The 23282-nt window shown below is 42.0% G+C and overlaps 1 protein-coding gene across 2 annotated transcripts in view; it reads left to right on the forward strand.

Moving 5' to 3' along the window:
- Positions 1-23282, forward strand: part of LOC122573326 (amyloid beta A4 precursor protein-binding family B member 1-interacting protein-like) — a 144217-nt gene that overhangs the window by 30147 nt on the left and 90788 nt on the right. The window contains exons 1-2 of one of the 2 annotated variants that reach the window (XM_043739512.1): positions 20417-20438; positions 21196-21352. In XM_043739512.1, coding sequence (XP_043595447.1) covers positions 21254-21352 — 99 coding nt within the window. In that variant the 5' untranslated portion in view covers positions 20417-20438; positions 21196-21253. Of the gene's footprint in view, positions 1-20416; positions 20439-21195; positions 21353-23282 lie in introns of those variants that run through there. The other variant, XM_043739511.1, reaches the window with a different exon arrangement.

Genomic DNA, 23282 nt, shown 5'->3' on the forward strand with positions numbered 1-23282 from the left:
CGGCCGATCACAGGGCTACGCTCACAGTCGCCGTGTTTGAATAACGCGATCGAGAAATCGATCGGCTTGTAGACGCGTAAAGCATACGCGTATTTTTTCAATCTTCGATTGGGAAGATTACGCGAATTGAATCGAACTTCGCGTGTCTCCTCGTTGAGAAACTGCGGAGGCGCGATGCCTCGAATTGGCTGATTTTTATTCTCGTTGCTCAATTTCTAGAGATACGTCGATAGTGAAAGCGGACAGGTCGGTTTGTTTCGTATGGTGCTTTATTTATGGTAGGTTTCGCTGAAAATTTCGAGACTAGATAGTAATCGAATATCATGCGCGATAAATGCGACGAGCCTATTTTTGTTGATTTTCTAACTGTTACGTTATTTGGGGCTGAAAAGACGTAGAAACGGAGTAACCTGATGATCGTAGGGAACGGCGATGTGCGACCTACATTCGATGAATAGACCTTCAATTGCAACGCGTTTGCTTGGAACTATTACGTGTAATTGTAGATTATCTCGAATCAATTGCCAGCCAGAGGACTCAAGGCAATAATCCCCCATGAAATTTCTTGGCTATCGTATCGCTTGATCTCTACCCTTTCCACTTTATTACGTTTACATCGTTCTATTTTCTCGTCTCGACAACACAAGGCTTTACGATTTAGCGGATAGAACAAGTTTCTAAATTTATACCGGCGTTTCGCGATCTTGTAAATTCTATACGCTTTAAATATTTTCTCCCTTTTTTTTCTGCAAAAGGACTGCTCGCGATTCGTTCAACTTCAACGAAACCATAGAAAACCGTAGAGTCAACGCAATTGCTTGTTCTTCGACCAACGATTCAGACTAGGAAGTTCTTGCTTCGGTAACTGGAATAAACTTCGGTTCTATTAATCCTACCGAGAAACTTCAGCCTCTAAACTTTCACGTTTAACCGAGAGGAAGTCTTACGCCGATCAAGAAAGAATTTCTAATTCTCCGTAAATCGAAGTATGTATTTCGTTCTGTAACAACTCTTAGACGTTTCCTGTGTAAATCGATATTCAACGATAGTTCGGTCGACTAACGCTTTGCTGTCTGACGGAAAAGTTAGGCTGTTTCGTTTAATCCTTCGATATAAGGCGTAATAAAATGGCCAAGAATTCAAAGTGAACGAATTGGAAAATAATTATTAGTAGTTAGAAGCGAAATAACCTGTTAGACCGAAAGTTTTATAATTAACGAAGTTCTGTACAAGCCAAAGGTATGACTATCAAGATCGGTTCGTTAAACGTTCGATATACGTAATATCGTTCCGTTTGCGTGCGTGCTCGGGGAAAGGGTCAACGGTCTAGCCTGACGAAGAATTTTCTCTCGCAACCATGACTTTGTGGCCGCGTTCAGAGTCCGACGGTAACTCTCGTCACGCAACGAGCATTCGTGCGAACACAACGCGGTCCAAAGCGAAAACCAAGGTGTGAAACACCGCCGATCGGGATGTGTATCGGCGAGTGGAGAGGCGGCAGGAACAAGGACTTCGAACGCGCGTCCGCAAGCAGACGTTGATACAGTGCCTAATAGAAATATTGATTTCAGGGTCGATGCACCTTGCGGCGTTACCATGTTCGATGCGTGTTTCTACGTCTTAAGAAACACCGGTACGAATCTCTAATCACGCCATACAAACGATAGGATTAATCGGGACGATATGCGTTGTACAAGTAGTTGGATAATTTTCTGAAATTGGATATAAATCGTATAACAATGGTCGTAATGGATGTTAGAGCTATGGAAAGAACGACCGGATATCGAACGGACGCACGGCGTCAAGTCGGTGGTAAGTCGATCGAAATCCTATATTTAGAAGTGGAAACTGTCGGTACTCGAGTACGATAGTCCACGTACGACGCATCTATTCCCGTGTTCCGGTCTTCTCGCTTGCTCGGCTCTTTCGTTTTTCGTCTGGCGTTCTGTCCTCGCCTCATTGACGAATTCTCGTTCCTCCTTCTACGCAAGTCCGTTCGGAGAAACGGAAACGCAGAACTCTGCCCGCGAAGATTGAGCGAAATACGAAGCAAATTATCTTTATCGCGTTAAGCTTCTTTTCTCATGAAATCGAGATCGTTCCTCGTCGTAAAATATTTTCTGTCGCAACTTTTAATTTCTTGCCGATAATGTCCTGTGGGTGTGTGTGTGTGTTTATCTGTGTGTGTGTTTGCGGGTGGGTGGGTGAGTACAAGACAATCAATACTCGCTCGTTTCACGGTGTAATTTATCGTCGGCGAGATTATAAAGGCGTGGAGTTTTATCCGTTCGAGCTATTCCATCGCAACTTCTCTAAGAAATTCTTCATTAACCAGAACGAACACATGAACAAAGAATTCAGTCATTCAGCTAGACGATACCGATGGGCCACCTCGATTGTGTGCAAGGTTAGACCACGTACCATCGTAATCGTTCATTCACAAGCTGCTCGGGTTGCGTACGTTTGTTTAAATTCGCGAACGCGTCGCTATTTGTAACTGTGTTCTATTTTAACCGACTACATTTAGTATTCAAATAAAGTATGTCGCGAGCCGATCATCGAGATAAAAAGACTATGAAAGGTATCGTATATTTTACGTTAGTAAAGTGGTGAATTCGCAATATGAATTTCGTTTTTACGGAGTGGTGCTCGAATATGCTTTTACATTTCAAAATTTTTTCCACGAAGCAGTTAACTGGAAATGTTTGTGAACGACCATTATCTGTAAGTATTACTTTAAAACATCACGCCGATACGCGCCAGTGACGCTCGTTTTTCATTATCGAACGTTAACAGCTTCCGAGCGATATGGCGAAATAAACGAAGTTTCGTTATACCATCTGTCAGTACAATTTGCAATTATTTCGGAACAATATCTCGTCAATAAAAAAGATTTACCACTAGAATAAATTCTCGAATACAATACGTTTTCGTTTTAATTTCCGTAATAATGTCCTTTTCTCTCCTTAATCCTCTAGTCCGCGGTCCCTCGGTATCTTTCTTTTTTTTTTTTTCATACGTTGATTTTACGTCAAACACCGTTATCCCGAAGAAAAATGGTGGAAATATCAATTCATTTGAACCAAAAAGATACGCCGTCATAAGTCTCATTACTCTTAACAACTGACATTTATTAACAATTCTGAGCTACCGTAATCTTTATTAAGTTTAATTAAGTTCATGTAGCAACATGGTAGACACCGACCATCTCCCCTTCGTGGCAAGCTACGTTGATTGATTTGCCTGCGAATCCATTGTGTTATTGCACGACCGTGAAGAAAATATCGCGCGTCAAGAACGCCGCGAATTACTCGGAACGCGTTCTCGATTGATCGCGTTTCGCGGTTGTCGCTATCTTCGAATCTCCTGAGAATCGTTTCAGCCAGACACACAAATCAATGTTGTATGACTCACGTGGAAATCAGCCGACACCCACGCGTCTTCTCCGCGAAGCATTTCCGATCTTCCCTGAGCTCTTACAGTGGCCGTGAGTCGGTCATGCTTCCGTGACGTTTCTTAATTAACCCTGATAAATACATTTGCATAATACGCTTTATCGTATCGTACGCATATTGTCCATGCTATTACGTAACTTTGCCAAATCGTTCTTTCGAAATGACAAGAATTGCGTGTTTAATGGCGAGATCGATAGGTAAAGCAGAATACGAGGATTGCGTGGAGCTTTTCAAGTGCACTCGCGACAAGAATGCGACACAACGACGTACCCAACGATATTTGACGTCATCTCGAGTTGGTACGCGTTATATGGAACAGTCAAGGCATTCATCGAAGAATTCGTACTAGATCCGCCAGCTTATCAATAAAGCGAAGCTGAATGGGATTGTACACGAAACTGTCGATGGTTCTTGCAGCCGAAAAACACGTGGACCATTGACTGGCTGATCTTGTCGAGCAGTGAACGAATTTCACGAACGCGTGACCGAAACGAGAACTTGAAAGGGTTCAACGATGCGTCAAAATAATGAGGCGCGATGAATGAAAATTTTCATCGAGTTTACCGACGATTTTTCCACGCTGTTCCAAACAGCTTTTGAAGAGAACGATCTCCGTGCTTCTCTTCCTTATCTTCCTTTTGTCTTTTGTTCGTTAGCTACGAATCGTTAGTACATATGGTAAATAATATTATTTGAAAAATGAAAGTAACTGATAGGTATGTAGCGTGTATGGTTATTGATTTTAATATTAGAGAATAAATATACGTAATATTACATTATTTGTATATAATATTGTTTATAGAATTTTTTCTGTTTATGCGAACCTGTGTCAGAGAACAATTGGTTCGCATTATTGGAATTTATATTGTAATAGGAATTTATTCGGCTCAAACAAGTGGATTCGGCTATTCATGATCAGACAGGTGTATTCGATCGACGACAGTTCATTTCACTACGCACTAAATTCTGTTCGTATAAAGATATTCTATGTACTGTCTTTTTTACTATCCTATACAGTATCGCATAGATTACAAGGTAAATTCTAAAATGCTAATTCTAAATGCCGATACAATTTCGAAACTTTATACGACACGCATCGTACACCGATAAAGATCGTCTACACGTGTACCAATACGTTTTCGAGCCTGTGTACATCCTCGAGCAGATACTAATTGTCGCAATTAGTCTTTGAGAATAGCTGACGATCCGGGAAACTCGTTTCCGTGGAAAACAATTTCTCCGATCAATTCGATTCGGCGAGAGAGCAGCGACGATTGGAGCGGCGTATGAACGCGGTTGAAACCGAGGTAGTTGGATCGCGTAAGCTGAAAGCTCCCCTATCCGTTTCCTTTCGTTCGTTCGTTCGTTCGTTTTCTCCTGCTGCGAGTCGTCGCGCTCGTCTCGTTTCACCGCAGCCACCAGCTGCCTGTTCTTCCTTTTGTGGCGCCTCGAAACGCCATATTACGCACTTTCGAGATGCGCGCCACGTTCTCGCTCTACGGAGGATGATCTCGAGAGAGAAAGCAGGCGAACGAATAGGCGGCGATACACGATAACCGAGATCGACGGGGGAGAAACATGGAAACGAACGGGAGGGGAACACGGGAATGCAAAATATACGAGAATAAAAAGAACGATAAGGTACACGCGGTTGAAACAAGGATGAAAGATAACGGGACTCGTGCAAGCGAGAAGGGAAAGGATCGTAGAGATTGGAAAACGTAGCATCGAGCTATTTGTTTAAAGAATTCGCAAAGTTTAAATAATCGTTGAATCGAATGATTCTTCGGTAAGTTCAATCGCTGTGTAATTAAGTAGTTTGGTAATTATTACAAATGGCAAGTTCGTGGAGTATCAATTTATTTGAGGCTCGGAAATGTTTACTTGGAAAAGAAAAATCGACGTTGTCCTTTTGTCGTAATCGATTTGCATTTTGGATTGTACGTCGGTATAGGAATTAAGGTGTGATAATTGAATAATATGTTTCACGCAAATTCGTTCGCAAAAGGTAATACGTATCATCGGATAAACTCGACACGATTAAACGTGTTTGATTTATTCAAATTACTCGTTTCCCTTTGTAATGACTAACTCGGTAAGAGCGGCCACTGTGAGCCAGATAAAGAGCGAACGAGATGGAGGTTCTCTCTTGCTTGAAAGAGCAGACGGAGCGGCGATGCCAAGTTTGGAACCGTTAACATATTTCCATTCATAACCCGGCTGCTCTTCGCTCTTTTTTCTACGTAAAAGTCAGCGACCGGCGTGCGTAAGGGAGGATCCGCATGGAGCGACACTGAAGTTGTATACTCGGTTCTCGTAAAAAACGAAGACGAAACAGGACACACGAGCATCCGGTTCGTAATTGACGGATCGACGGGACTATTTCTGTTGAAAACAAGTAACGAGAAGAGCTGCAGAACGTTGACGCTTAATCTCACTGAAAATATCTAAAAAAAATAACAATTTTTCCATTACGTCTCTCTTCTTGCGAGACGACGATCTTTTCTCATGAATTCCCCCCTTTACCGTCTGTCGATCTGTCTTCTTGTCAAAGGGCCCATTCAATCGTTGCGAAATGACCGTGTAAAAGGGCTACGCCGCCTCTTAGATCGATGGTCGGTCGTGTTTGTAGCGACTTGGCTTTTGCGACGTGTTGACAGATGCTCGTGTATCGTGCGACAATCGTACGACGCTAACGCGGATATTATGGATGCTAGAAGATTCCGAATGGACACTAACGGATGAGTGGAAGAAAGTCGATACCGTATGTTGGTCGTTGGTAAAAACTCGACACCGTGGCTCGTGTGCATAAATATTTTAGCGAGTCGATGGCAAAGAATTTCACGTAACAACACCAGCTCATGTGGTACGGATTGCCAACCATGTGATAGCATGTGCACGAGTTGGTGCTTGGATTTTCTGAAAACCATTAAATTAATTAATTATACCATCGGTTGAAACAATTATAACTCTCCACACCAATTTACTCCGATCCATACTTATTTTATTGAAGAATCCATTATAAAAATCGAAGGATTGGCAATCAGTAGAATAGTCCATTAAATTATTTATTATTAAATTATTTATTAAATTATTAAATAAAAATCGAAGTACCTGCTTATACAACAATGAAATAATATAGACAAAATTACCCAGATCGTTTATGATCTCGTTACAAAACCTGCTCCCTTCGAGTGGGATTTTCAATTCTTGAAAATTCGGTTATAGCGCTCTCCTCGAGTATTCAAATATTGGCGCGTGTAAAAGGGCAACGTCGTCTCGAGTAAATTCGTTGGTAATCGTTCGATCGGTCGTACGGTAGCTGCTCGAAGGTGGTGCCAAGTCGCAGGCGTATTATTATTTAGTATTGCCACGGGCAACGACAGTGTACGCGGTTTATTGAGCGGCCAACTCGTCCGAGTACCGTTCTTGCGCGCCGCATCGTCGCATCTCGGTCAGAAATGGCTCTATGAAATGGCCCCGGTTGCTTTTCATCGTTTACTTTTAGCGAGACTCGTTCGACGAGCTACGAATCAAGTCGTCGTTGCTACTTGTCGAGACGTTGACATTCGCCACGTGGGCAGATCCGAAATCATGATACAGAGAGATGGTATTTCAAGCTGTAGAGATATCAAAGACCGGAATCGTTTTTATTAACGCGTTCTTATTTATGGCGAGGTAGTGGGATCTACCGCGCGTGTCGATATGGAGAAATTATGTGATATCGGGCAGAGGATGAATAGGAATGGTTGTAACGTATGAAATTGAAATAACGGAATATTTTATTCGGAATACGAAATGGCAATGATCTGTTTGAAGAGCCGTTCGAGTTGAATAACTGCGCCACAGTTTATTAAATGGATTCTGTTTTTGTATTCGAATCCTATGGGATAGTCATAATCCTTCTTCGTTATTGCACGATAGTATCCATTCTGGAATAATATAAATTCATATTTTAATTCTCGCATTCAAAATATCGCGTAATCTTTCACCCACGCGTAAACTATAAATTGAAAGATTCTTACGCGTTCGCTCCAACTTCACAAAATCCTTCACATAATCCTTTCCCGTTCTTCCTGACTTTACTTTGAACTTTTGTTTCGTTGGAAATTCTCTTACAGCGCCGTGGTGATGCTCGCCGCGCGTCCGAAGAGATTACGAAAAATAAATTAATTCGAGGCGGAGTCTCGTAAAATCGAAGCTTACCGAACAACGTACCGTTATAACCACCTACCAAGAACATCGGTTCTCGTTCTCGTCGTGTTACACGGGGCAGAACTTTCACCCGGAACCTTTACGATAAGTCGTGGACCGCGGGTTAGTCTTCTCTCCCCGAGAAAGTTGTCGCACGCGTGACTCATCGAACACCCTCCAACAGAGAAAGATCGTGGAATCGAGTTCGATGCATTTTTCGCCTCTTTCTTCGGTATGTTTCTGTCTTTCCTTTGAAACTCACCTTGGTGGTCTTCCACCAGGGGAGGTAAAGTAAATTGCACCGTACTAAGGTGAGGATCGATCGATTCAGGGCGTTGCACGGGGCGAAGAAACTACGTGAGACGAGGAAACAGCTCGTCGGGGTTGTTGCATCCCCTCGAGTACGTATCGAGATTAGTTCAGAACCCTGCAGTTCTTTCTCCACTTCTTCTAAGGATTTTTCCTCAGATTTCTGCTCTGGATTCTGTTTTTCCTTATTCCCTATTTTCCGTCTTGTTCTTGTATTTTTCTAGCTTATCTTCTTCGTCATAAAATTGTCAAATACTTGTTATTTTATACTGACATCTTGCTAGTTGTATTTTTTAATAATTGCGAATTCAACATAAATGGCATCGGTGAATTGAAATTAGAATAAGACGAAATTAAAAGGATCTTGAACGAGTATTTCATTTTACTGAATTTTATTCTCTTACGACGATAAATTGAGTTGGTACAGGAATTAATTGGAGATTCTTTGATGTGGTGAAATATATCCGTTCTTTAAGAGGAGCTTGCAGAAATTTTTACTTGATACTCATCCTTAAAACGAAATTGAATACCGTGAAAGAGGGATGCCCGGGGGTGGCTCGATAACTGTGCACAGGGTTAAGAGGGTTAAGGGATAATGCAGCAACACCATCGGAGAGTTAAAAGCGGCGATAACCTGATCGTAATCGAGCTGTAAATCTAGTCTGTCGTTTTTAAACTCCGTGATTTCAATTGAATCAAAGCGCGTTCGAAATAAATACCTTTTAATTCGCGCAATCAAGATTTAATGAAATTATATTTGAGATAGATCGTTTGTTTCCGAAAGAAAAAACAAAAGTAGCTTCATTGAAATATTCGAATTTATTCGTGCAAATTTTCTATTCTTTGTAATTTTACAATCGTCAAAGCGCTGTGGCAAATGTATCGCATATTTATAATATTTATACAACGCTCCTACAACGTACAATAATTTCATTCCCTCGATCACCGTATGATAATTCTATGTTACGATCTATATCGCATTATGCCATAATTATTAAACTTTTCATCTTCCGCCGTTCATATTTCACGAGTCTGTAATCCTCGAAGAAGTCTAAGCTCTTGTATCACTTTCATCCCTCGCCTTGAACGTTCTCGTGGAGGGACGCCTCTCGTAATTCAACCATTCCCTTTCCAAGGTAGGATACCGTTAAACCGAGGACAAACAGCCTCGAAATCCTCCTATTGGACGCGATTCAGACAGCTTGTTTGCACGGTATCTCGTTCGATGCTCCTCGATAACGTTGTCCAAGTGTGGCGAAGCTCTGAATAGCCAGGTTATCGTTGTAACCCAGATTGATTTAATGCAGCAACGATCGCTCGATAAAACGGTATCCTTCGTAAAGTGGGTTTGGTCGAAGATTCACAGATCTTGATCTCCGGTATGAGAAGAATGCTATAATTATGTGGTAAGCTAGATTTTCTGAAAAATATATCTCGTAATCAAAATAAAATATCAAGTATTTAGTGAAAGGACATTTTTGTAAATTCACGAAAATAATTTGAATGTCGTATGTGAAAATTAGACTGTGTGGATTCTTCATTTTCTTTTCCAATAGATGCTGTTTCTACTAAAATTTCAAAATCTTTCGATAAGATAAAATGTTAAAAAATATTACCGCGTTTCTTACGTACGTTTAAAAGAATTCGGTATCCGAGAATATCGACGCCAGCGCAACGTGCGTGCAATTCAATCTACGTGGTTCGTAAATGCACGCGTGTACATACGCGAATGCTAAGATCGATAGGAATCGATACCAGCTGACTGTATTTGTTGGGCGAACGCGAGCGTCAGTGTACGTACACGCGCCGACCAATGCATTCTTCGATCGATCTCGCGTCAATTCGTTGGCATCAGAGTCGGATTACCTCGCTAGGATTGCGGAACGTATCGCAAATATGGCGATTTAAGGAAGTGGAGTTGTTGTAAACATCGTTGTCGACGAGGATCGCTTCGGCTAGGTTCAATTCTGCATCAGACATTCAAGGAATTATACAGTATCCTTTTTTCTAGTTTCGAACTCTTCCGAGATTCTATCTTCAGTTTCCAATTTTAAATTTAGCGATTTGAAATTTACAGTTTGCACATTTTCGGCTAATCTTTAATGCAAGATACTTGTCTTCTTGGAACACCACCAACTGCACCCGGTTTACCACGGCAAACTTGAAGGACGTTGTCCGGTCTAATCTTCGGATTGCAGCTCCGCTTAAGTATCTCTCGATCTTGTGTCCATCACAGGCAAATACTCGTCAAAGCGAGCTCGACGTTAATAGCAATCCATGCTGTCGGTCTCGTTGATCCGGCATCGATGGATTTCGAGTTTGCGGTCTGCACTACACGTTAGAAACGCGGCCGGAAGATCGAAACCGATCGGTTTGCTACTCTCTGCTCAGAGACTCGGTCACCGGAGAAATCATTGGTCTTTGATTTTCTATGGTATTTATTAGATTAACCGTATCCTCGATTCATCCGCGCGAATCGTTCTCCTTTTCTATTCTGTGCAATCGCTTTTCCAGTTTATTAAAGTGGCGGTTAGAAGTTTCTTTTTCTTTCTTCGCGGCCACACGTTCGATATCGCGAGGCGTTATGATGGCCATTTTCTCGACGAAAGCGTCGAAAATGACGGAATCCCGTGGAATTTTACCTGATAATCTCGACTCGACCACGATCGTGGTGTCTCGAGCGTTTTTCCCTCGACAGATCGATTTCTCGCGAGCAACTCTTCGCTGAAACGGGACACGTGCCACTGAATACCTGCAAATTGGCGGCTTCACGCACGATCAGGTTTCGCGAACAGCGATAAAACACATGTTTAACAAACGATCCCGCGCTACTGGGGTTCGTTAATGTACAAATTACGGTTGCCGGTGTAATTGTTCGTTACAATACCGGTGTTGTTTAGAAAGTTAATTTTCCGCGATGGAGATGCGTCGATCTATCGAGTGAATCTTAAATGATCCAATCTGAGCTCTGTTGCTTCGAATGGTAAATCAATATGTATATTAATATTCGGAGTAATGGCGAAGATAATATTGCTGAAGTGATTTAGAATCGAGCGTGGTTCATATTCAATTTTCAAATAAAATCTATCTTTTGTTTCTCATGGAATGGAAGAAACATTAAATACATTGTATATATTTTAAACGGCGTATTCATTTAAAACCATGGAATTAATGTTTTCGAACTGGGAACGGAAGAGAAAACATTGTGCGTCGTTGTATAGCATACGTTTTGGAGAAAAAACGCTAAACTAAATTAAAATGGAACTTTACTCGATATTGTCGCGTTGAACAAGAGCAAAAGTTTCGCGTGTTTTATTTGCAATTTTACGTCGCAAGGACGTATGTTTTATTAAAAAAAAGGGAACGACCAGGTAGAATTTTCCTGCGGATCGCTTTTGTAATAAAACGCGTGTTTGAACATTTGAAGAACCACTTGAAGCGTTTTATTTCGGCATGAACCGTGGCAGAAATATCTCTGGAAAATCTCATTTTGGCGCAGATACCATTCATTACGTTGAAATATATTCGAAATACGCGGGGAGGATGGGACAGAAAACTCGATAACGTGTCTGTGTTTTTATGCTACGTAAAATGAAACGATGCGTAGTTTTGTTTTTCGTATAAACAAGCTACATGCTGTTTTATTTCATCGTAAAGATATCTTCGTTCAGCTGGCTAAAAAAATGATCGTATGAAATCTTGGAAGCATCGTTCGAATCCATAGACCTACTTTTTTAAAACACGAAATAAATTACTTTGATCGATCGGTAAAGTTTAGTCGTCATTGTTAGTTTATGTTTCTTACCATCCTCGTTATTACCACAATGAATAAACGATAAATTATGCGAAATTTAGTTCTTGGAAAATTATTGTAATCGAAAGATGTATTTCATTTCCATTACCGAAACCATAGACTATAGCGTTACATAGAACAACAGAGGGAACCATCAAACTGTATTTCAACACTGTTATGCCTAGGAGGCATGTTTCAACCAGAAAGCTGTTCATAACGTGTACCTGAAAGGCACATCGACCACAAAACGCATCTACCCCTCGCATTAAATTAATCCCTCGCGTGTGATATTTTTCTTCTTTGAAGCCTCACTACTTTGTTTGACGGACAACGTTACGTATAACTTCGATAAGCTATCAAAAAGCATCATCTCTATCCTGTTTGTCGGTATATGTTTCATTTTTACTGCTTTACACGTTTTACGCGATATTCTTCAAAAATAAATACATTCACGAGGCTCGCGTTTTCAATGGTTTTACACGTTGACAAATTCTAGCAAATCATTCACAATGTTTATCTGCAATATTTGAAAAATATCGAAAAATATTTCTAAAAACGTTGTAATCCGAATTGTTATAGGTAATTTTTGTAAGATAGCACGTTTGACTCTCGAATACAGCAATTTTCTGATCTTCAGAATTTTTTTAGATATCGATATGCTTCGACAGTTTCAAAGAATTCTATTTATTGCCGTTAGTTCGAAAGACGGGTGTGCGTTACGTAATGAAACGTGTGCTGCGTACATAGTCGGCGCGAGAAGCAAACCACCCCTGCTAGGTCGTTACATTATTAATCGAGCAATCGATATCTCGGTCTATGTTCCGTGCATCTATGTTTCGCACGCTTCATCGAATGGTTCCACGACAAAACCTTGCAAGGACGCGCAAACCGGCTGTACCGTGAGCGCATTCTTTCCTCTCTCTGCTCTCCGATCGCTTCCTGTTTTCATGACGAGCGGTACAACCGACTCAATGCCATCCATCGAAACGACTTTTTGTGAAAATTCTTTGCGCATAACTGGGTTAATTCCAGAACAAGGGCAGCGACTCTGATATAGCACTCGTCGTTTAATTAATTCTAGAACAGGTATGCCGTCATTGCGGAATCGATTCCATCTGAACACGAGCATATAATTAAATGACATAGATCTATCGAAGCCAAACTATTTTATCACAAAATTGAAATCTACCTTGGAGCTAACGCGACAGAAAGTACATTTTTTAAACTCCGTCCAAATCAATGATAAAAAGAGTATGCAGGATTCTAAGCGCACGTATCGTCAATTTTAACGTACAAAAAGTAAGCTACCTGAATTATTCTGCTTTGGTTTTATTATTCAAGACTCGAGGCAACTGTCTCTATATATTCTGTGACCACAAACTAAAAGGTAGAAAAAAAAAAAAAAAAAGAGAAAACAGCCACCGGTAAAGAAGAGACGATTCGACAAGCATTACCTATTCAGTGTCGTAAAGTTTGCATGTTTGGTTGGTGCACGCGTTAATTATTCCGTCGCGTCGATGAAATTAACGATGACCTCGCGCATCCGTTCTATGACATCGGGTCGCGATAAACCCTTGCAAGGACAGCTACGGCAACTTGAAATAAACTCGTTCCTCTCACTCCGCTAGTCGCCGATGGTAATTATCATCGTCCTGCGATGCAGTTCTACTCCCGTGGAACTTTTGCCACTTTTCTATACCTTCGAATGGGATATCATCTATTCTGTCATAACTAGAAAATAAATTTTCTTCGTATACATACACGTATCAAGTTCATCGAGAAATGAGATGATCAGTAGATTTCGCTTGTTTCTTTCCTTTTTCGATATATTGATAATTCGTTTAGATTTGTTTAGAAATTGCGTATCGCGTGTTTCTCCACCTACTTTCGCTACAAACATAGTCGCTTAGTCGTCGATATTTCTAGCGTAAGAATAATCGTCTTAAAACGAGAATGATACCATTTTACACCGGCCTTACCTATCACATTCTCGACAGGATCGATGACAAATACTCGAAGAGCGTAAAAAATTCATACACTGGCAGAGACAGTTAACTCATCGATCGACAACCCTGAACCAGTTTCTGCTTCAACTACTGAACCGAGCCTGTACTGTTGCAACGTATCACAATGATGGTAGACTCGAACGAAAGGGACCGCTTCATTGTTTTCCCATGATGGTATCGAGATGGTAATTGGCGTACACGCGTGCGTGGCGTTTGTCGAACTGTGTGACGCGAGTCGAATTAATGGGACCGACAGGATCCAGCTGCAGTCGGCGATCGTGCAGAATCTAAACGGCCGGTTTCTGACCGCGTACGTGCGCGAAATAGAGTTGCCTTCGTCGAGAGAGCGCCGTCCGTGGAATCAGTAAGAAGTTCGTTTTTCTCGAGACGCTGAGACGCGGTGTTACTTGGCGTGTGCGGAACTCGTGCCTAATTGTGCCGATTACGCGTTTCTATTAATTGAAACGTGCCGAGTAAATTTGATATTCCGCCGATTCCGCTGGTTTCCGTGGCAAACGTCGTGCAATTGTAGCGTTCCAGTCGTTCAATGTTACGGATATCGTGCGAATTCGCTCGAACCATCAAAATACCGATATAAAAAATAAATGAAATATAAAGAGAATTTTTATCCTCCGCATTTCCATCAACGATGAAGCTCGTCCTTTAATCAACGATCGCGGACGAAATTTATTAAAAGCTTAAACGATGTAACATAGTTGTACGTTGCACGCGTATTCGTTGTGTTTAAATTATTAATCGAATTAGATGTTCCTTGGCAATTTATCGTGTAATCGTCGTGTAATTTTTCCATTTTGTTCTTTTTGATAAAGAAAAGAAAGCTAACAAGCTTGTATCTGTAGCTCGTTGGTGATATATAACCTGTAAATTAAATTTTGCTACAACTTGCAATTTGCTTCGGGACGGTCGTACTTCGGTTATTTATGGCTCTCATGTAGACTCGCTTGAAATACGACGATGTTATCACGGATACCATCGAATATTCAACGACGCAACGTTGCACAGAATATTTGATAGCATAAAGTCACGAGGACTTTTTTTTTCGTCCACTTTGATACGAATTTTATCGATCGAATAGATTCGTTTTGGCAATAACGAGCGTTTCGATCATTTTTTCTTTTTTTTTTTCTTTTTTATTTCATCCGACTAACATTTTACGCCTGGATTATACTTTTTATTATGCATCGTTATCATCGCTATGTTTAAACGTTGCGCAATAAAATATTCAGTGAACAGATCGAAAGGGAAAAGTCGGCCGCACGAAGGCTTTCATGCCTGGTGAACATTGTCGGTTGATGTCGATCACTATGAACGACCATTGACGCGCTAAATTAAATTTTCCGTCGGTTTATAAATTGTCTCGCTCTGATCGAGCTGTTATTACACTTTGTCGTCGATATTCTTCGTAACGTGATAACACGGAAAAGAGAAACATTCATAGGGAATGATCGTAACAAAATGTTAAAATGGAATTTGACGGATTAACATGGATTTACTGGTAATAGCTATTTTCTTAATCAAACGATTTATAGAAAATTCTGACCAGATATTTTCAATCGCAATTTTCAATCGCAATTGATCAAGCACAATCTGACGAAGCACATCTGTAACTGATATCGTGGCTGTCGTCCAAACGTGTCGAAAGAGACTTCAGATTCATCGTTTATTCGCTAATCAACGCTTCTGCCGGTACAAAAGACAAAAAACACTGCGAGGATAGTTTCGCTTTAAAAGCGTCGATGCACGTATATTTACCGATGACATACTCGCAGATATGCGTAAGAAAACGAGTCATCTCTGGTTTTCTTTCTAAGCGATATTACATAAAACTGTTCGCTGCAAGGCCTCGTTGACTTCTCGATGATTTAACGTTACCGTCACTTCGACCGTTCATTATACCGTATGTAGACATACGTAGACTGCTTACGTTGCTCAATCGCATGATTCATTCAACAGATTCAACAGAAACACAAAAGAGAAATGCGATCACGAATTTATATCTTTCTAGCGGCGTTAAATTCGATTCGATTTGTCTCGCGACAAATTTTATATAAACCGAGTGTTACCGTAATATATCGATGTTTTTATCTCGTAACTCGTAAAATCGTAAAAGCTGTTTACGCGACAAAGGTTTATTTGCAACTCGAAAGTTATCGACTTGCTAATATCGTCGGATACCCACCCAGTAACTGTCGTATACGAGAGAGCAGATGATCGATATCCGAGTTAAAGAGCTCGATAAATGAAAACGTATAACAGGCGTATAACAAACAACAATTATGCTGAATATCGACGACCAATTGAAATTCGCAGACGATTGTCCTCTTAACAGTTTTGTTTACGTAACGCGGAAAATTTCAGAGACAAAAGCGACCGCTTGCTGGCAGTGGAGAAGGCAACGAGGCCGGAATCCCAATGACCGCGAATCGTCTTCGTGAATTACGTCAGATCCATTTATCATTCGCGTCGCAAGCGAATTCCATAGACGTGGATCGTCCGTGGTATTCGAAGTAATTGCGGAACGGCGCAGTGAAATCCAATAAATTCCGGCTCGGTCGAACAGTTTTTCGTGAATCTGACCCATTGAAACGTTTGCGTCACAGCTCCAGCCGAGTTTTCGGCCCGACGAAAAGGAATTGGCGCGTGCAAAATTGTTTCTGCCGTTGAGGTGTATAGCGAATAGAATATTCAGTAACGAGACGGCTTGGATTTTAGTCAGGCAAAAGGGAATTTAATGTCCGTAAACTGTCTCTCGCTGCTTTCTCTTCTGTGCGTTCGGTGTTCGTGAAATTTCGACGAAATTGAAAACGCAATGGAACCGAGCGATTCGCGAAACGAAGAATTAAGCGGATCGTCGTGCAAACAGAAGATCAAACCATTTGCCAAAGAGAACGTTCTTATTTCAAACTCGATCTTTCCATCCACAAATCTTTCTCTGCCTACGTAGCAACATTGTCATTTCGATGTAAAACCACATCGTGTATAACTTTCACACGACGATGTAGACTACCGGCGTATGTGTACGCCTGAACGTATGCAAACGAGCGAGCAAACGCGTAATAACGGCCTCGCGTCGATTACGAAAGGAGCTGTGCAGATCTGAATTAAAAGACAGTTCGATGTATGCGTCAATGGATAGAGCGCCGAGGCGCGTCCTCCGCAAAAATAAGAATTTATATCGCGACACTGTTAATCGCTCATTAGTTATAGGTCGAGCGTTCGTGTGGCCGCTGGGAAGCCGGCGTAGGCTTTCTTCGGCTTGATTTACAGCCGAGGTATACGCAGCCCGCTTCGATCCTCGTACACGGCTACATAAAATGTTACTTAACTCCGCCCGAAGTAAATCGATTTCTGCGGTTAATTCGCCGCTATTCCGCGCAAACTTTGCATACTCTCCGCTACACGCACACGGGAACCGCGTTGTTCCTTTTCACTGTCGCGTCGGTTGGTTTGGTCGAGATTTATGCCTCGTCGAACGAAAAATATCGATGGTCAGCTCTGACCTCACCGATGGTGGGTGAATGTTGATTGTTGAAATTTATGCGAAGAGATGGTGAAGTTTCCGTTGGAACTTCGTGTCGTTACTTGGCTATATATTTATTGTAAATTTGGAATTGTGGGATAACGATGATCGATATTCGACGTGGATAAAAAATTATTGACGAACCTGTCGCAATAACGTTGCGTAGTCTGTCAATTGGATGGCAAATTGACTCTTTTTAACGATAAAAATGGCTAAAATTATTCAGAAGCACGGGAATCCATCGAACACGTACGTCCATTCGGAATATAACACGCGTCACCAATTAAGGATTAAACAGGGTTGCGGCAGTTTCGAGTAGCGAGTTGCTCGTCACACGGTGTGTCACTTTGTGGCTAACGACGTGTGCCGGCGTTTCGATCGATGTCTGAAGTGGTCGTTTAGAGGCGCAAGAACGGCGAAAAACAAACCCTCGCCTCGTCGCTTTCCACGCAACACGTGCAACGAAAAGGTGATTGCTGTCGCTGGTTTGCGATCGTCACTCCAATTTACAACAATGGTCAAAGATAATATCATTGCATTTTGTCGACAGCGTCTTTCAACAGTTCGAATGACGCACATCGTCTTAAAACGACTATCCGACCGAGAAAAAGTCGTCCAAGAATCTATTTTTATGAGACATCCTATTATATCTGACATGTATTTTCGTTTCTTTTTCAATTCCGGCGAATCTCGTTTCACGTTTTCGCGTGAAAAACATGTTTTCAAAATAACTCTGCCACTTATACGCAGTTGAGGATATGACGGTCGAAACGAGGAACAAAACAGTCTGCATTTTGTATATATATCTTTTTGTGTGTATATTTTTCGGGGAAATGGGTAACGTCAGTATGCAGTTTCCCGTACGTACAAACACGTCGGCGACTGCCGCTTTGAGTTTTCCCCCCGAGATTGCACGTTCGTTCGCAACGAGCTGCACTTTGATCCTCCACAGAAGAAAGTTTTTTTCGCTGCTGGCATTTTTCCTCGCCGCTTCCGGTGTTTATTATCACGCGCGAACCGCGAAGTCACGAGACACCAACACCGGCTCGTGTTGCCTTTCGTTCGTCCCCGTAAAACGCGTTATTTGCAACGTTGCCGGGAAATTCGTTGAAAACCCGTCCGACGAAAGCGTTCAACCCTTTCGCGTGTGTTTCTGGCTAGCAACCACCGTCGTTTCAATTTCTCTTGCCTCTTTCTATCTTTCTTTTTTCTTTTCCCTTTAAGAACAGTTTGATATTGTTTAGAAAAATCGCAGACGGACTCTTTGAATTTTCCTATACAAGTTCCCGTTTTCTTGGTCCTGAATTCATAGATCGTGAGTCGCCTCTGTAATTTTTCTATTTTTTGTACAAACTCTATGCGTGATTCGCATGCTTTTTTTCGTAAAATATACGGATAAAAGCTTATCCCTCTCTTTGAATTATGTATTTTTCAGCGTTATGTTCTGCAACATAGAGAAATAAAAACGTGAAGCTGTATTCCTTGAACTCTTCGTATTCCTTGAGTTTCTCGTATTCCTTGAATAAGCAATTTTTGATCGAGAGATATTGCGTTTCTAGAAGATCGAAGCTCAGTTTAAGGAGCAAAATGGGAGGCGCAGCCTACGCGAGAACAAACCATTGTGGAAACTAACGCGATATTATATCGTGGTTTGGTAGTTTTGTAGAGAAGATTGTAGAGAACGTTGCAGAGAAGATTACACACCGAAAAACCATTGTGTATCGTACTTTTGAAAACACGTCGCCAGTTGCAGCCTCTTAAACGCGATACAGTATGAGATTATTCTACATAGATTGTGATCACTTATGGCTTCATATGCCATGACGCAATGATACACGTATATTTTCTCTGCAGAAGCTGATTTACATATTTTTGACGTCAGTCGTTTTTCACGTGTGTCACAGTGATCCATCGTTGCCCGTTCCATAATAAAAAGCCTCGTTATAACATCACGGTCGTCAGAAGTTTAACCGTTCCATTTATAACTTACGACGATTTTTTACTGAACAGTTTCTTTTCGACGGTGTCTAACAATATTTCTTACGAAAGACAATTTTAATATCGACCTATTTCTTTTCTCTCTCTCGTCCAAAAGACTGCTGGATTTCCTACTCTTCTTTCGAAGTTGCAACTGTTTCCCACAAAGAGGGCTCTTTTCACGGCTAAAATTTTCCCATTCTCGATCAAGTAGGTCGATCTCCGCAGCTACGAAGTTCACATTTTCAACAACATTCTGGCTCGTGATTTTGCCAGTGAAAGCAAGCAGAATGGAGAAGCACGAACCACGGTGGCTGGTTCGTTCAACAACGTTCGTTCACAACGAGCTAAGTTTGGCAATGAACCACTTGGCCGGAGTTCAAAAACTTTTTAGTGAAGTTCTTTGGACGATCGTGCCCCAGGAAGACGGTGACTAACGAGCAACGAGTGCGTCACACTCCTCTTCTGGGCGCCACAACCTGTTTTTTCAATGTTTGCGCTCGCCTTGGTAGGCGTATGTCGGCGTCACGCGTTCATGCCTTCACTACCGGCTTTTCTGGTCAGTCGTTCGTATTTCATTTTTCATACCCGGCTCGTCCTAAAGTGGGACACGAGTTCTCGTGACTGAGCGCGTTTCACGCCGACGACGTCTCCGACGCTCTTTCCTCAGACCTTTGCTCCACGTTTCGCGTCTATCCGTTTCCCTCGCCGTTTACGAACGAGAAAATATTTGAGGCAAACTTTGGCACAGTATCGACATATCGCGATTTACTCGCAGAACGTTGGTTAATTATTCGCAAAATAGTCGAATCGAGATGTCGATCGTAGAAATCTCGCTTCTGCAAATCGCTAAAGAATCGCTTTGTCAGTCGCTGAAGTACATTTTCCGGAAAATTATTTCAATTTCGAAATTACTTCGCTATCTGTACGAAACCACGCGTTCAATCGCATCTATAAATTCCATAGCCGGCATAAACTCGAGCTCAGTCTCCTGCCGATCGTTTCTAACGCGATTACGAGGCTCGCAAAAGTCGGAAGCAGTCGGGCCAGCTGGCAGGCATAATTATCACCGATTAATCGTGCCCTCGAACAGGTCGAGCTGGCTGTCGCAACAACGTCGCGGGTAAATCGTGCGTGGAAGACGTGAACTCCGCCTGTGAGATGTCAGTGTCAAGCCTGTTGGTTTCTTTCGTGCGTTTCATAATGCATCCAGCGGGTCGACGTGCGTCGTAGAAAGGCGCGACGCTATTTCGACGCGAGTCGCACGCGAACTCGTCGGACGGCTGTCACTCATCGGCGCAATTTGTGTCGATGAGACTGCGAGTCCGAGAAGGGAAGGCTTCTGAAACGTTTACCGGTGCCCATTAGCAGGGATTTCCAAGGGGTGTGCGAATCAGGGGTTCGAATTCCATTTCGAGTGTCGCGTCGCGTCGCCCCGACGCCACCACAAATTCGTTTCGTCTATTGTCCACGCCATTTCAAGTTTATTGCGCAAGTGTAGGCTGTTTTTTAAGAGACCGAAGTTGGCAAAGAGTTGGTTTGCTAGAGAGGGTTAGAGAGGGCTCTCGCATACAGCCAAGTTAGATAGAAATCGGCTAAAACGTGTGATATATTTTCTAAAGCTTTAGGCTTTGCAAACGTGTCTTTACGATACGATTATTCGCGATGAAAAATTCTATTTTGATTAAATATTACACGACGATGAAATTATCTGCTATTGTAAGACGAACGTTTATAACAGCGGTAATAAACCCCTCAAGGTCTTTAATGCAGCTATCATACTATTTACTATTATGAGATTTAAAATTTGTTAGCGCATCGAAGGTTGTACGTTTGCCAACGTATCTTTCGTATAATTATCCCAATGGATGTTGCGTATTTAATGAGGTGAATCAACGTGTCGCGTTCGTGTATTTACAGAGGATAAGGAGAATCGCATAGACTACGGTTGTAAGCTGGATTAAGGACGGCGTACATCATGGAGCGTTACGAGGAGGAAGGCGAGGACAGCGACAACGAGACAGACCCGGAACAACTCTTGAACGAATGGCTCGGCGAGTTGGACAGCCTGACTGCGGTAAGTTTTTAAGCGAACTTTGCGTTTTATCAATTCGTTTTATCATAATCGACTATGTTAATCGCCACTCAATTATTAAATTGCATTTATCGGGCGAGTAACGATATTCGGTTTTAATTGTTTGCGACTAACGAAGAAACTTCCTCTAAAAAGTAGTTCTTATCTCATAATTAATTTGTAGCAAGAATAACAAGCTATTTATTTGTTCGTAATTGATTTATTCGTAAGATGGTTTACGTTCAGCTGGAACGGTTCCAGTTGTGGTACCACGTCGCTCGATCGGCGTCGATTCACGCGTAGTCTGAATTCCAAATAATTCGTCGGTAGGCGCTTGTCCGCACGAAAAACAACATATCGTTGTTTCGAGTTGTACGAAAGGCTCGGTTTTCGAGCGATCGCGATGCAATTTCGCCGGTCCTTTCATTCGTCCGGTTTCGCCGTTGAATCGCACGAATTTTCGTCGATTCGAATCGAAGTTTACGGGTCGGATTGTCTGTGTGCGTATAAATCTTACGTACAATGAAAACGAGATTTCAATCTGCTCGTTCAGCGTAACGAATCGATTTTCATCGCGTTGCTCGATAGAATGGCCGGGCATCGCGAGCGTACAATAGCAGCCGCAAAGCGACAAATTGTCGACAATTGACGCGGCTGAACGATTGCGATTCGAACTTTGTCCGTTCGACCACGGAATTTCCAGCGGCTTTCCGTCTCCAGGTTCCGGTCCCGCGACAATCGTTTGCACCGTTAATTGGACAGGAGTGGTCTGCAGTTTGTTGAACATTATTTTCTACGAAACCTCGATGAACTTTCCGTATCGCTTTTTGATCAAATCCGGAGAGGTTGTCCTCCGTTTCACCGAGAGGACAATTAATCCGTTGAAAAGTTCGCTTCTCGTTCCTCTTGTTATCTTCGAATTTTTACACTTCGATAATGAAATAGCGTAATATCTGTACGAATGGATACGAGACAGGCGATTAGCTGGAAAATAGTAATGGAAAGCTCGGCAAGTGGAGATCGAGGTTGTCGGTTCATAAACGACGCGTGAAAATTGCGTTGCTCGTTAGGATAGCAACGGTTTTCGAGTAAGGTTGCTCGAGCGTATCTCAGCGACGACGAGCGATAGATACGAGAGCACGAAGAGCAGTTCACTCGTGCAGCAGAGGATAGATTAAACGCGTTGAAGTCGCGGCCAACGACCGAAAGAGTTCTTACACTTGCACTTGCACTTGCACTTGGTGCCGCTGTTTCGAACCGCGCCACGGAAAATCGATAGCTACGTGTTAGGTATCGCTTATCCGCACTTCCTACTCGATCATATCGGAATGGAGGTTTATCGGTCTATCGCCTGGCGTCAGCTAATTGGAATTTTCTTTATTTTCAAACAGGTTATTCGATTCCCTTTATTATTTCTATTGTCGTAAGTTTTAGCGCCATTATCGAGTGGTTTCATGAGTCTCGTTGCTGTTTATCGAAACCGGACGCTGGAATGGTTCAGGTGTTTGTACGTAGCAGTAAACGAACAGTCGTTTCGAGTAGCTTCTGATAGAATGGGATTAGCTCGATGGATAAAACGGCAATCAAACGTAATAGAACGATATAACGTGGCATACATACAGGTACCATTAACCGTTTAGATTCGATATTAGCAGGTTCGATGCTTTCCTAATTACATCAATCTGTGTGTTAGACCTCTCAGGCTATCGCTAGGATATTAGCAAGATTAGAATTCTATTCTCGTAGAATCGTCATTTTCTACGAATAATCGAAGCGTTAATCGTTTTGCTTTTACTCCTACGCTTATTAGAACGCTATTCTAGAAGGCATAATTCATATCCGTATAATTATGAGACGATAGACAGCAATAGTATTATGGTTAATCGCGAGCGACGAACCAATATCGGTGAAAGTTTAGACAATGGAAGCAACG

This window comes from Bombus pyrosoma, linkage group LG12 (genome assembly GCF_014825855.1).
Source record: "Bombus pyrosoma isolate SC7728 linkage group LG12, ASM1482585v1, whole genome shotgun sequence".
Taxonomy (NCBI): domain Eukaryota; kingdom Metazoa; phylum Arthropoda; class Insecta; order Hymenoptera; family Apidae; genus Bombus; species Bombus pyrosoma.